Source organism: Tachypleus tridentatus, chromosome 6 (assembly GCF_004210375.1).
Source record: "Tachypleus tridentatus isolate NWPU-2018 chromosome 6, ASM421037v1, whole genome shotgun sequence".
Taxonomy (NCBI): domain Eukaryota; kingdom Metazoa; phylum Arthropoda; class Merostomata; order Xiphosura; family Limulidae; genus Tachypleus; species Tachypleus tridentatus.
Window position 1 is genome coordinate 51,753,360 of NC_134830.1, and position 15,207 is coordinate 51,768,566.

General features: G+C 32.4%; 1 protein-coding gene and 1 non-coding gene across 7 annotated transcripts in view; one reads left to right on the forward strand and one right to left on the reverse strand.

Annotated features, from left to right (window-relative positions):
* The window catches only part of Ubr3 (Ubr3 ubiquitin ligase), a 94,689-nt gene extending 84,783 nt beyond the window's left edge, over positions 1–9,906 (forward strand). For all 6 annotated transcript variants that reach the window (XM_076504706.1, XM_076504711.1, XM_076504705.1 and 3 more), the window contains exons 32-36: positions 1,030–1,152; positions 1,426–1,596; positions 1,893–2,102; positions 2,743–2,882; positions 7,999–9,906. In XM_076504706.1, the coding sequence (XP_076360821.1) occupies positions 1,030–1,152; positions 1,426–1,596; positions 1,893–2,102; positions 2,743–2,882; positions 7,999–8,116 (762 nt within the window). In that variant the 3' untranslated portion in view covers positions 8,117–9,906. The remainder of the gene's footprint in view (positions 1–1,029; positions 1,153–1,425; positions 1,597–1,892; positions 2,103–2,742; positions 2,883–7,998) is intronic.
* A 4,844-nt stretch (positions 9,907–14,750) lies between these two features.
* Positions 14,751–14,823, reverse strand: TRNAV-UAC (transfer RNA valine (anticodon UAC)). The gene has a single exon. It is a non-coding gene; the product is annotated as a tRNA-Val (tRNA).
* Between the last annotated feature and the right edge of the window lie 384 nt (positions 14,824–15,207).

Consider the following 15,207-nt stretch of genomic DNA (forward strand, 5'->3'; position numbering starts at 1 on the left):
AAACTTTTCTGTGATGTTGTAGCTTTTATGATGAATACGATGTTTCCAAATGACAATGGTGAAATAGATGCATGTTGTCATAGTAAAAGAAGTCACTGATTATTTGTATTTGATTCTGTAATGCTTAAATAGTTCAAGATGGAATTGGAAGGTGCAATTACTTTCATGACAAACTGATCCAGATGGGTAAGTTTGATCTGTGAGAACTTACCACTTTGAAAATTTCCTGGATGAATATTCTTTCAACAATTGTGATTCTATTTAAAGATACACACCTGCACTCAGGTGGATCTTGGACCAGAAACTTCCAGTTGTGAGGATGTTACTTTGTGTATACACCCGCACTCAAGTGGATCTTGGACTAAGAACTTCCAGTTGTTATGATGATGTTGCTTTGTGTATACATCTGCACTCAGGTGGATCTTGTTCCAGGGATGCCCAGTTGTTGCAAGACATGTCACTTTGTATTTTTTAGGTTGATCTATTGGTTGTTTTCATAATAATTGATTTGTCCTGTGTTAGAATTCTGAAATACACCTTAATAGTTTGTTATCCAACATCAAGACTAGACAATGTGACCATCAGAGCTGTGTTTGTCAAGTGTGTTATCAACCAATTCTTTCTTCAGTGTTAGAGCTTCTACCATCATGGTCTTGTAAAGGTAGCTGAATTTAAAATAATCCAACTCTTTTATGTAATGTTTCTTGTTCCATAAGCTTAGAGCCTAGGTCAGTGAAGTTGCATGTCTGTTTCCATTCACCTAACCAACTATTATTAGATAAATCATATGATTGCCCTTTTTTTGCTATAGGGATTGGACATTTGTAAAGTTTTTTTTAATCAGATAAAGAAAATCTACAGTTTGTGCAAAGATTTGACCAGTAAATAGTTGATTCAATAATAATTGTAACCAAAGGTTATTTCAGTTTTATTTAGATTCCCAGTTTGTGGTTTCTTTGTGATATTTGATGAACTTTCTTTAGAAGCATCATTGAATCCAAGGTTTTACAAAATGAAATTCTGTTACAGAGGTTCACAGACTGGAGTCTTCAGGATATAGAATCTCATGTTACACAGCTGTGTCTTCCCTACGTTCAAATTGCATCATTACTCCAACACCACCTTTACAATGAAAACTTGCCAGAAATACAGGTTGGTTTTACAGGTGTCTTTAAATAATTATAAAAACCAATATGAAATTCTGTGCTATATAACTATTGTAAAAATAATTATTTAAACATTTACAGGATCCTAAACTGAAAAAGTAAGAGGTACATTTCTCTGTAGAAAACTAATTATAGTAATTTAATAAAGGACTAATATTTTGATATATAACATTAATAGGTTATGTAACTTGAACTATGAATCCATATATATATGTTTGTTTGAAACTTCTGATATCTGTCCTTGTTTATTGCTATACAGAATAGTGGTCAGGAATTTTCCTCCTTGTGCTCTTATTTGGGGCTCTTTTCCTCTAGTCCATTGTCCAGTGTTCAGTGTTTAAATTGGGCTACTCCAGAACCTTTGGTTCTCATCAGGACCTGGTGTCAAGAATACATTAACTTTGTAAACAAAGCTGTAATTTCTGCAAGGGTAAGTCACATTGATTTTTCATTATCACATTAAATGAATCACTATAGATTTGTCTTGGAGAAGTTTACACTTATATGAATTTTCTTATCAGATCAAAACAAATTTCTGTTCATGAGATATTTTTTGTACTTTTGGTTTTAGACTAAGGTTTTTAAAATTATGTTATAACAAAAAGTCCAAAAGTCTTGAAAGTTCAAAGCTTAAACTTGATTAGATTTTATTTTTAAATGATGTCTTCTAAATAAATAGTTTAGACCTTTCATATTCTTGTATTTGATTTTATTTCTTTCTTGCAGAATTTGCTGGACCAGCCCCTTATTTGGCATCAGCCTGCTCTTCTTCAACTTCCTTATGAGTACTCCAGAATCTTCCAGTTCTACCACCAGAGGGCTTGTTCTGTTTGTCACAGTGTCCCTAAAGATCCATCTTTGTGTCTAGTGTGTGGAAGTTTAGTGTGTCTGAGAGGAAACTGCTGCCAGAAACAGTCTCTTTGTGAAGCTAGCAGTGTAAGGCTATACAGTGTTGTACACTGCACATGGATAGTGTTTAACTACACTTAGAATTAAACAAGTAAAACTGACTTAGCAGAGTGACCAGTTAAAGTACATAATATTGTAAAGAAATAAAGTAATGATATTAAAATTGGCAGATTGTAGATGAGTTTTACAGTTATTGTTTCCTAGAATTACTTAGTATTATAAAGTAATTCACACAAAATATGAAAACTTTTAATCTTTTTTATTAATATCTTTGTTGTATTTCAATATGAACTTTCTGTGTCTCAAATTGTTATACTGAAAATAAATATAATGCAGACAAAAATCAGCATTTCTCCTGTAACATTTCGAGAATAATTGAGCATTGTTATCATGGGGTCAAACATTTTTTTGTTATTATTATTTTCTGTAAAAGAAAACATTAAAATTATATGAAAAACAAACAAAATGAATTTAGTTTGTATATTTCATCTTCTGGTTGCGCTTCATAAAATCATCTCGTCTAGATGCATTTTGTTTCTTAGCATACCATATAGTAACATATCACGGTTACATTGTTAGATTCATAAATGTTTTCTTTGCTATGCATTAGGAATGTTAAATGTTGTGAAACATCCCCACTATTATTTTTCTCTCTCTGTTTCTCCAGCATTCTATCAGCTGTGGTGCAGGGACAGCTATGTACTTAGCAGTTAGTTCTTCTCTGATCATCGTTATTAGAGGAAAAAGAGCATGTTTATGGGGTTCTGTCTACCTTGATAGCTATGGGGAAGAAGACCGAGACCTAAAGTGAGTTGTTCACGAAACTGAATCGTAACCGTATTTGGTGTGTAGCACAATATCTTGATGAACGTTGATGGTAACCTTCACATGTGTTACTAACTTGGTGAACATCTATGGTATCCAAATGTATAACAAGTATATAATTTTTTCTCTTAAAATTAAATTCAGTATAATGTGTGGTTCGTATTGCTAAACCTCAGAGACAAGATAGGAATTAATACACAAAACCATAGAGAAATCTATGTACTAGCCAAATATTTCCAATAGAAAATTATCTGCAACTGTTAACTTCTTTTCATTTGCATGAATTCAGGTTTCAATAAAAGCTTTTAAACTAAATAGTTCTATGAAGTCTGACAGTATCCAGTGCTCTTAAACTTGTGTGATTGACTCAGTAATTACTGGCTACTTATGTTATTACATGTTTTCTCTTTTTTTGTTTTTAACAGTTTCATTGAAAAAGGTTAATAAGTGAACGCTTATATAGTTTCTATAATTCAGTGTTAATATATATTGTTCACATCATATCCATTTTGTCAGTGAAGCTGAAATAATTCCTTCAGGGTGGTACAAGTATACCAGAATGCTAGATTAATGTTAAAGGGATATTTACAGAACCCACACCCTCTAACTTCACACCAATTCACTGTGTGTGCATATATTCGACTCCACCACATGCTAGGATAATGTTGATCAATGGGGTGTCATACAGATCCCAGGTTACGAATTATGACACCACTCAAATGCACACATAGTTATACTGTTTTGAAAGTTAAGAAAATGACGTTTATGAATTCACACACAAATAACATTCAAACAATTTTTTCAGTTGCATAAACATTTAGTCTTCTTTATACCTTGAATATTCATTTAGATTATTCCATATTTATTTATTTTTACTGACATTGTTTTGGCACATGTTATGTTTGTGGAATGAAAAGTCATAAATGGTTATATAAGAACATTGTGCTGCCATCTAACGACTAAACATTAAAGCTGTTTATGAAACATGGAAATAACATATGCTTATAAACTGAAATCACTGCTAAGTAGTAGTATTCCTTTTTTATTACTTATATACAAAAATACATGTGGTAGAAGAACAGAATAATATAACTGCTATACAAGCTTTCAAACACTCAATTGTAGCAACTTGGTTCTCAGATAAGGCTGTAACTCAACTTTAGCAGTTATGTATAAGTATCATAGAGTAATAGACTGTAAACAGAATTTTTTTTTTCTCAGCCTAACCCTACATATCAAGCGTTATTGTTGATAGCCTGTTCCCATATACTCTGTGGTACTATAAAGTTGCTGAACATTAATGGTACTTACTATATGTTACTCAGTTGTTTAATCTTTCTATGTACCACTTTGGGAGGTAATTTAAATTTTTGAGCTCCAAGAAATAAGTTACTCTTATGTAAGTAAAAAGAAAAAAAGAAAAAGTTAATCTTGTAAGAGATTATTTAAAAATTGCTAAATCCATTGTTTCATTTTTCAATAGATTTTTGTTATTGTTTTTTATTTTTCAAATTTAAATTATTTTGAATGTCATCATTTTCAAATCATTTAAATTCAAGTGTCTATAATATACAGACCATCTTTTTTGTATATTTAATTACATTTTTTTATTATTCAAACTTCATTCAGTATAAATTACAAAGAGATGCACCATCAGTATATAATACTTATAATTGTCTAACAAAAAGTGAAATTAGTTTTGTGAAAAACAAACATTTTCAAGTTTTGTACAATATTTTTTAAATATAAACTTCAAGCTGTCATGTGAGAACCTGGTGCCAGATTTATATCACATTGTAACAATCTCTGTTACTGCTTTGTATGAAGAAGCCTTAGATTAGTCTTAGATGGCACTTTCTGTGCAGTTGCTCAATTAGCATAGCTTACATTCGGCTCAAGAAATTCAATTTTAAATCTAACATTTGGGTTAAAAATGTAATTGTATATTTAGAGATAAATAATTTCTTTCTCTTTCTTAGAAATAATGATTTACCTTGAAAACGTTTTGTATTTATTTTAAATTGTACTTTTAAAGAGCTTTTATTTGATTTTATTATTCTCTTATTGATATCTCCCACTGGGCCAGAGCAATAAGTCTGTTATCCAAGGTTTAGTTCTCTGTGGTGGACATAGCAGATAATCCAATGTGACTTTTGGTTTAAAACAAAAAAAAAAGATATTTTTCACTGATTCCAGAACGTCATGTGGTTATGCAACAACTCTAAACATTAAGGTTAACCCTCCAATGGCACAACAATATATTTGCAAGTTTACAAGTCTGCAAACCAAGTAACCTTAATACATTAAGGTTATAGTATTAATACATAAAAGTTTTGGTATTAATACATCAAGGTTATAGTGTGGATACATTAGGGTCATTCCATGTCAAATCATCCAGATTTTGGAAAATTTCCTAGGTGACCCCCTCAGAATGCCTTGAAAACATTCACATGTGCTCATCTACCCATATACGAAAAATTGCCAAAGATTACATCAATATCTCTAAAAGTTTCTGATTTACAGCCCTGTAAAATTTAGTTTTTTTTTGGTTTTTTTTGCAAATTCATTTTCGGGCAACTTTGGCTGCTTAAAGCTGCAAGAGTAATGGTGGTAGAAGGCTGAAATTTGCTACACAACTGAATTAATCTCACAGAATTAAAAAATGGTCTCAAATCAAGTTTATCTCTCTTAGGATTTGCATAGTGAGGCTGTAAAATCACCTGAAAACCCAAAATTGCATAAAACATTGGTTTATGTAATAAGCCATAGCTCTAAGACTTAATATGATACAAAGCTGATTTTTTTTTAATATCCTATAACATATCAGTTGATAAATCAGCAATTGTTGTAATTAAAAATCTATTAGATCTCCTGTAAAAAAAATGTAGTTGCATGCAACTTTTTATGATTTAACTAAAAATAGCCCTACTTCAGGCCACAGTTTGACCATGTCACCAGTTATTCAGCCTTTTCAGATTTTTACCATATATTCTTACATCTCTGAACATGATCTTAAGAAATCAAAGTTGTGAAAAATAATAAATTATCAAATTTTAAGTGTCTCTGATATGTACCATTGGGCAAAGGACCACATTCAGGGTATTCAGTTCTTTCTTGTCAATCAGGAATAAGTCTTTCAGAATTGTGTAAAGTTTGATCTACTTGAGCGCTACAGAAAATGCAAAACTGTGGCAGGTATTAGGTCACATCATAACTTTATTCTACCAACAAATTGTATATGAGAAGGCTATCAAATGATGATGTGTACACAGTTGTAACTGTTGGTAGTAGCAGTGAAAGTGATGCTGCAGCAGCTCAAATAGGGTCTAATGATAACACTGACAATTATCAGCCAGGGAAATATGTGGCATGCTTATACAATCATGAATGGTATGTGGGAAACATAAAAGATAGATCAGATGAACATTTCGATGTGTTGGTGTCATTCATGAAGAAATCAAGAAACGAACTGTTCTCATGGCCTGCAAGGTCATGTAAAGATGAAAGCTGGATTCCTTTCCAACATATTCTTTAAGTGCACCTACTGTGCAAGGCGGTAGTGCTCGCCACTATGTTCCAAGTCAAAGTGATTTCAACATAATCAAACTCAAATTTCAGAAATTTATTCAAGCTGTCTGAACAAAGCAATGTTTATTTGATGTTGTTGAGGCTAATTTATCACCAAAGCAGTTTTTGAAACATTTCATTGTCACGATTATTGCAGTTTGGTGTGACTATAATCTTTTTCAGTTATCCCCTGTTGTAGCACTGTGCTTTTTGTGTCTGATTTACCTTTGTATTTATTATATTATGAATCTTAAACTCAGCCATATCTGCATAACTGTAATGCATACACAATATATTTGCATTGCCATGTGATCTAACTAGTTATGCCAATAAACTTGTTCAGAAATGAATTAATTCTTTCTTGTTTCTTACAACTTCATTATTTAACATTGTGAAAGGCTGGTTAGAATATTTTAGTGACTTTCATAATATTCTGACAGGTATTTTTCAAAATTGTATGGATATATTTGCACATAGTAACACATCTGAATTGAAGTTTTTTTTTGTCAAGTAAACAAAGTATGGTCATAGGATACTTTAAAAAATTATAACTTTAAATGTAGGTTGAACACCATACTGATTTTTTTGTGGATCATACTCAGAGATTTAGGAATATATGGTAAAAACCTGAAAAGGCTGAATAATTAGTGACATGGTCAAACTGTGGCCTGAAGTAGGGCTATTTTTAGCTAAATCATAAAAAAATTGCATGCAACTAAATATTTTTACAGGAGATCTAATAGATTTTTAATTACAACAATTGCTTATTTATCAACTGATATGTTATAGGATATTAGAAGAAAAAAAATCAGCTTTGTATCATATTAAGTCTTAGATCTATGGGATTATTACATAAACCAATGTTTTATACAATTTTTGGTTTTCAGGTGATTTTACAGCCTCACTATGAAAATCGTAAGAGAGATAAACTTGGTTTGAGACCATTTTTAAATTCTGTGAGATTAATTCAGTCGTGTAGCAGATTTCAGCCTTCTACCACCATTACTCTTGCAGCTTTAAGCAGCCAAAGTTGCCTGAAAATTAATTCTCCAAAAATAAAAAAAAATGAACTAAATTTTACAGGGCTGTAAATCAGAAACTATTAAAGATATTAATCTAATCTTTGGCAATTTTTCATTATATGAGTAGATGAGCACATGTGAATTTTTTCAAGGCATTCTATGGGAGTCACCTGCAGTCCCCTGGATGATTTGACATGGAATGACTCATTGAGGTTATGGTATTTAGAAATTAAGTTTATGGTGTTTAGACAAAGGTTATAGTACTTAGATACTAAGGTTATAGTATTTTATGTCATATCTTAGAAAAGGACTATTTGTTGTTTTTCATCCATACTAGAAGAATTTTTAATCGGGTGTCAGAAAACTAGTGTATAATATTTTTATTGAGGTTTTGTGTTTACATGTTATTTTATAACAGTAAAAATATTGACTTGTATTTGTACTCTAAAAATAAGATTTTCCTACACATGTAAAAGTAACAATAAAAATTTATTTTGTTTCTTACATAGACGGGGCAAACCATTGTTCCTGAGTCAGGAAAGGTATAACTTGCTTCAGAAGCAGTGGCTCGGCCATCGGTTTGACCACACCAACAAACGATGGGTTTGGCACAAAGACAATCTTTGATGTCACCTATGTTATAAATCTTATATCATTGGGTAGTCAAGTTCTCAGTGAAAGGACATTTAACATGGAAGTGTAGACAAAGAGAAGTAAGGCTTGGGGATGATGGTATTTCAGTTGAGAGGGTGCCTTTCCCAGTTTTTAAAATGATTTTATTTATGAATTTTGCTTCTGTATATAAAAATATTCTGTTATGATGATGTAACATATCTTTCAAAATTTTAATATTAACAGGTGACAAATATATAAATAAATGAAGCAAAGCCTTAAAGATAATGGCTGATTGTAGTGTGTAATAAGAAGTAATGAGATATTTCATGGACTTCTGTGTAAAGAACTAGAATTTGTACAGAAAGTTAACTATTATATAAAGTATTAAAAAGACACCACAGTAATAACTATTAGAAATAAAAGGCAGGCATTAATGTAACATTCTTTTTTGTTTCTTATTGAATTAAAGAAAAATAAATAAATTGATTTGTTAAACTAGTTTACCCACTCTCTATGAATTGTATTGTAAAGTATATATTGGTATAGTTAAAAGACACAAAGATTCTCAAGCACTGGTTAATTCATTTGGAATTGTCTTTGTTCAGTTAATTTCTTTTAAAGCAGTGATCTGAAAATAATAATAATTGAGATTCTTAGCACTAGATGGCAGACCAAATAAATTATGTAAACAGTCACAACCATCATTTTTAACGATTATGGTTCCCTATATTTTTTCTTTCAAATAAGGCAGTTAATTCTCTCTTCAACCATAGCTATCCCCAAGTCATTTTACCATGTTAGTTGTTTTTGTTGTTTTTTTTCTATCTCTTTTTCTTTAATTATAGCTATTCTCTTATCTTGTTACCATGTTTTTTCTCATTTCTCTGTACGTCTCTGATCATGGCTATCCTTATGCCATGCTAATTATGGGAATGTTTTACGTGCAGTTTTATACTGGTAAAAAAAAAATCACGTATACATTATTATATATGTTGTTACAACAAGTATTGTTTAAATTGCTTGCACTGTTATTTAAGAGAATGTGTGTATTCTGATGATTGTGCATTCTATTGCATTTAAAAAACTGTTGTAATTTCAGTAACAGGTATGCATTCTCAGTTTAGGGAATGTTTATTTTATTTGAATTTATAAATGAGATTAGAAACTCATTGGTTTTGTTTTTCAAAATCAATATTAACGTAGCAAGAATAAATATTTAACGTCATTAAAAATCTCTGAGTTTGTTTTCAGTTAGAAATGTACATATGACCATAGGTGAAATTCTGATGTCTGACCATAACAATATTAGCAAAAAAACATTATTATGCTGTTGACGACTGGTTGTATCAACACTTTTTTTTATCGAGGTTACATACATAATACATTTTGTCTTTTTAAAAAACTTTATACTGTTTTGTGATGAAGAAATATAACTTTTTCGAATGGTTTTCAAAAAATGGTAAACTTGTGGTTTTTGTTCATATTGTTTTCATCTGACTGCTTCAGTTGCACTGATAAATATATCGGTTTCTTTTCAGCAAGTTACTCTATTTCATAAGCTCTTCTGTCTTGAAGTTTCAGTGCATTTAACAGAAGACAAGATTCATTTACTTAAAGTTTCTTATCTAAAGTTCAGGAATGTTCTTTTTACCTACAGACTTGACCTTTTGAAGAGCTAGTGATTTAATAATACTGTGTATGAATGTTTCGGAAAAAAATGCAAAAACATTAACGCTAAGCAGCTCGGTTACTGATGAGTTTTAATAATTTTGCTTAGTAATAAGGAATAAAGAAATTGAAAATATGTCCCTTCCTCTGGTGTTTGATATTTCTTCAATAATGTATACTAAAAATATCAGCATTTTTATTCACCAGGGAACAATATATTTTTTATTTTATTTTTACAGATCTACAACTGTTAGTTTGTAGATTATAAGACCTGTCTGAATTGTAAAAACCTAAATTTATCACGAGGAAGTTAATATAAGATGAAGTCAATTTAAGACACTGAAAGAAAGAAATTTGTAAGAATACATAATAAATAGAGTGGTGAGTACAATTTAGAATATGCAAGTCAGTAAGTCACATAACAACCATAGCTATATAAATTTGTGGTGGAATGGCATATATCAGAACTATGATTTGGTATTGTTTAGTATTTTGTAGTTAATATAATTCCACCAAATAATGACCACTTTTGGGATGAGCATGTAACATTTCATTCCAATACAAAATGCGTATATACTCAGATCATACAGATGTATTCATATTGGGAATTTAAAGTTAAATCTAAGACAATGATATCTCTCGTGCTTAATGACATTGGAAAACAAAATGTAGATCATCTTGAAGAACCAGGACTGTCCGTAACAAGACCTGTGATAAGCAAATACTAGCTTTTTGTAACAGTTGAGAACTCAAAAACACAAGGTGGGATCAGCAGATAGCCCCCAAAGTGGCTTTGCTATAAGAAAACACACACAAATACAAAGATCAGTGGCTAAAGTTATTTGCACACTTTAGGCAACAGAATTCAACACAAAGTATTTCCTTCCATAACATTCCCAAGAAAGGAAGACTAACCCCAGAAAATTGTATGAACTGTGGCTAGCCTGGGAGAAATGGCAATATCTGGTAATATTTGACAATGGTTATATGTATTCTTTGATAACTGTAGCACATCATGTCATAAAACATTTTCAAAGGAATTTGTTTCTGTGCTAGCGGCAATTTAGGAATCTATACACAAAGGTCAAGGGGGAACTCCGATTAAGATCAGTGTTTTGGACCCTTTCTGCTACATGTTCACTTGATTTGTACAGAAACAGAATCAACATGATATGGGTTCATCGAGGTTAGGTTTCCAGTCATACCTCAAGTGGTAGTAGAAGAGTGAAGAGTTTGTTATTTCAATCAACAATAAATCCATAGACCCTGGTATATGTGTAATTAGACCATTGAAACAGACTGAAAACCGTCGTCCTGATACACAAGTTGGATTCTGCAAAGCATTCAAAGAGGAGTGATATGCTTTGTTCATGACTTTTTGCTGTGGGAGCACAGCAGAGCTATTGTCGAGATGGCTGTTCTTCAAATGCAGCACAACCAGATCTACTGAGACTCCAAAACCACTTAAGAAATTGTTCAAAAATCTTATCCTTAAATTTAAAAATTTCAATTTAGAACAAATAGGAATATTTTCCTGCAACCCTCTAAGTATTTTAGCAAAACGTGTTTTGAGGGTTGATTTAAGTACTTTCAGACATTCTCTTGAATACAAGTCGAGAGATACCTTGGTAAACAATGTCTAACAGCCACCAGATGGCGTTATTTAAAGAAACTGCCATTGGAATACCACTTGTAGCAGTTTTTACTCCTTCCACTTACAAACGCGTAGAAAGATGTTTACACAGTGGTTTTTAACTGCGACATGTTCTTGAAAAATTTAGAGTCAAACTATTAGTTCACAGCTTCATCTGTTGACCGATTTGAAATCAAATTATAGTTTTGGTCTTAGGAGGTCAATCCCTTTTGATTTATGTATTTAATCACGCCAAAGATATAATATATTTATTTACTCTAATCGTGCCTTAAGGAATTTTAATTTGAGGGTAGGTTGGTAGAGATCCTGATGAGTTATGAAATCGAATCAGGTATGCGAGCTCTCTACGCTTGGTATTGCTACCGCCCAAAAATATAGCTGGTGAAAATGGTCTCGTAAATTCATTTACTCTAATTCTGCTTAAAATAATTTTAAGTGCTGCGATCATTGAAGATTCCACGTTGTCCACATACACACAAACGATTAGCATCATAATAGTTTGTTTGTTTGATTCTACTTCAACCACCTGACCATGCCGGGCCCTGCTTTTGAGGCGCTCGACTCGTAATCCTAGGGTCACGGATTCGAATCCCTGTCATTCCAAACATGTTCGCCCTTTCAGCCGTGGGGGCGTCATAATGTAACGGTCAATCCCACTGTTCATTGGTTAAAGAGTTGACGGTGGGTGGTGATGACCAGCTGCCTTCCCTCTAGTCTTACACTGCTAAATTAGGGACGGCTAGTGCAGACAGCCCTCGTGTAGCTTTGCGCGAAATTCAAGACAAACCAAACCTCAAAATAAAACTTGCACAAAAGTTCTTAATGTATGTAGTTCAGTATGATGCTTTTATTGATCAAAGCTCCAATAAATCGTTTTTATTTTCATCTTGATTGTCATCTGGATGAATTTGCTTTGTTGCTTCCTGTATCAGATAATTCTTGCTGTTCCCAAAGGATAAGAGAAAAGTCTGGCATTATAAGCTTGTAGTAAATAACAGAAACAGTGGTCTTTCATCCAGCAGTGAAGGAGGGAGATGGTATTTGGACTGTAATGAATGAAATTTTAAAATGTTCAGAATGTAATCTGAGTTAAAAATGACATTAATATAGCTGTCCTGCCACGGCTGAAAGAGCAAGCATGTTGGGTGCGATGGAGGTTCGAACCCGCAACCCTTGAAGTCGAGTGCCTTAACCACCTGGCTATGCTCGGCCCGCTATGTGGTTGTTCTGTGTGCTTTTATTTGCGTTACAAATTATATGATGATATGTATTTTAGGGGAGTGCTTGTAACTGTGGGGGAAGCATAACTTAATTTCTTTTTGCATATTTATTTGCAACATAGTAAGTCTCTCTCTCAAAGTTGGGAATATGTTAACCACATGCAGAAAGTTTGGGGGGGGCCTTAGGGCTGACCTGCTTGCTCTATTCTGTTGAAATTGTAAATTTTACGGTATTTTCTGACGTGTTGAAAGTTTTTGACAGCCATAATAACAGGCAATATTAACAGACGTCGCTGATATTTAACTTTAGCTTTGTTTTTTGTAACTCGTGTATTATTACCGAGGTGTCTCGTAACTAACAACGTCGTGGACCCACAATCACTATGACGCCTAAAACTTTAGAAGAATATTATTTTAAAAAGTAATAATGTGTAACTATTTGTATTTGTTGCAGCCATCCCTCTTTGGATGTTGTCCTCTGTGAAACCGTTCCAGTATGTCCCGTTATTGTTATACTGTGTCCATATTATGTCTGCTTCCACCGCTATACTATACCCGTTTCCCCTGGTACTACGGTAAATCTACGGATTTACAACACTTAAATCAGCGGTTCGATTCCCAGCGCTGAACTTTACTTTGCTGTAATAAAACACGCACTCTACTGTCCTTTTATTTTCTCTTTTGCCTTCCCTTAGGTTTTTTCCTTATTCTAAATTGTCATTCCATTGTTCTTAACGTCCCCCTATTGTCGAAATACATTGATACATGCCCAAATAATTTTCACTTAGTTCTTAGAATGAGCCTTACTGCATCTATTATATTTGTTGTTTTTCTTATTCTGTCATTTCTTCATCTGTCGTCTAGTGTTATATGAAGTATTTCTCCCTTCATGACTCTTTGTGTGGTTTTTGTCTTTTTCCTTCTTAACTCTTTTGTTAGTGCCCATATTTGGCCACAATATGTTAAAGATGGCAGTACACAGCGATCCATGATCTTTTACTTCAAAATAATGTAAATATATTGATCCTCTATAAATTATTTATACCTTCCAAAACATCGCCATGTTGTCTTTATTCTTACCAAAATTTCTTTCCTTGTTGTGCTTTCCATTTTAAGGTTTCCTCTTAAATGTTTGTACTCTGACACTACCTCCATTTCTTCATTCTCAATTTTGATGACACGTGTGTCATGATAGTTGGTCATGTATTTTTAATCCTGCTTTCTTACTACTGGCATTCAAATTATTTGATATGGCTTCCATCTGTTTTGTTGAACTTGTAAACCTTAGATTTGTTAATGTTTCACCTTATATTTTTATACCTACATTCTCTAACTCGGTTTGTCTGATATATTTCTGTAAACAAAGTTGCTGTAAACAGTTTTGGAGATACTGGATCACTCTGTCTAACTGGTTTAACTTCACTAGGGTTATTGATAATTGAATGATCATAGTGATTTGTAGTCATACTGTCTGTTTGTGTTTGAACGTGTACATGCACGCACTAATTACACGTGAATGAGTTGCTGTCATTTTTAGTTGGCCTGATGTGAACTGACCACAACGAATTCAAGATATTCTAGATTAGAAAACACGAAACATCAGACTTTATAATCAGTTGATTTAGCATGTTTATATTAAGGTGCGAAAAACACACGAGGATACTGACAAAATGAAACTGTTAATTGTAGTTAAATAACAATAATAAACTATCCCATATATTGTTAATTCACGTCGTATAACCTGCTAGTAACGGAAGTTGGCAGGACAATTAAACTTCTGTGTCATCCTTGCATCAACACATTAACATTTCAAAACACGCATAACGATTAGATGGTTGAAATACTGTCATTAAAAACAGCAGTTGACTTATGTAATTAGTGTTGTTGTAAGTTATTTTAATGATTTAATTTAGCTCTTTGCAATAGGAACCTAAAGACGACGCAAGCAATCGGAAAGCTTTGAATAACTTGTGAAAAACAACTACGGTTATAAACATGTAAATGAGACAAGCAGTGAATTAATAAAGTGCTTCTGAATAAGGAGGTTCTAATCCTGAAGTTATAGATTAATGAAACATTTTTATAAGGAAAAAAAAAAAAAAGTTGGTTCCGCCCGGGATCGAACCGGGGACCTTTTGCGTGTAAAGCAAACGTGATAACCACTACACTACGGAACCACGTTAGTTAATTTCTTATACCTTTTTATTTCTAATATTTTAAGAGGTTCGTATCCTATTTATGTTTTCTAGTGGATTATTATTGATTATGTTTATTATATAATAATATTCACATAAGCAGTAATACCAACAATCTTTGTATATGATAACAATAATATTTTGTATTCGCTTATCGCTAGATGAAAGAATAATCGTTATCCCATAGTTTACTAAATCGCTAAGCTCGTCAGATTTGTAGTTGACACATTAAATGTTGTCTTACTGTTAGAGCTAAAATTTATCCATCTATTTATTATTAGGTTATATCTCAATAAAAGTTGTGGGGGTGGAGGTGTAATGTGTCACTAGTCGCGTCTTAATTGAGTGTGTGTGTGTTTTCTTTTA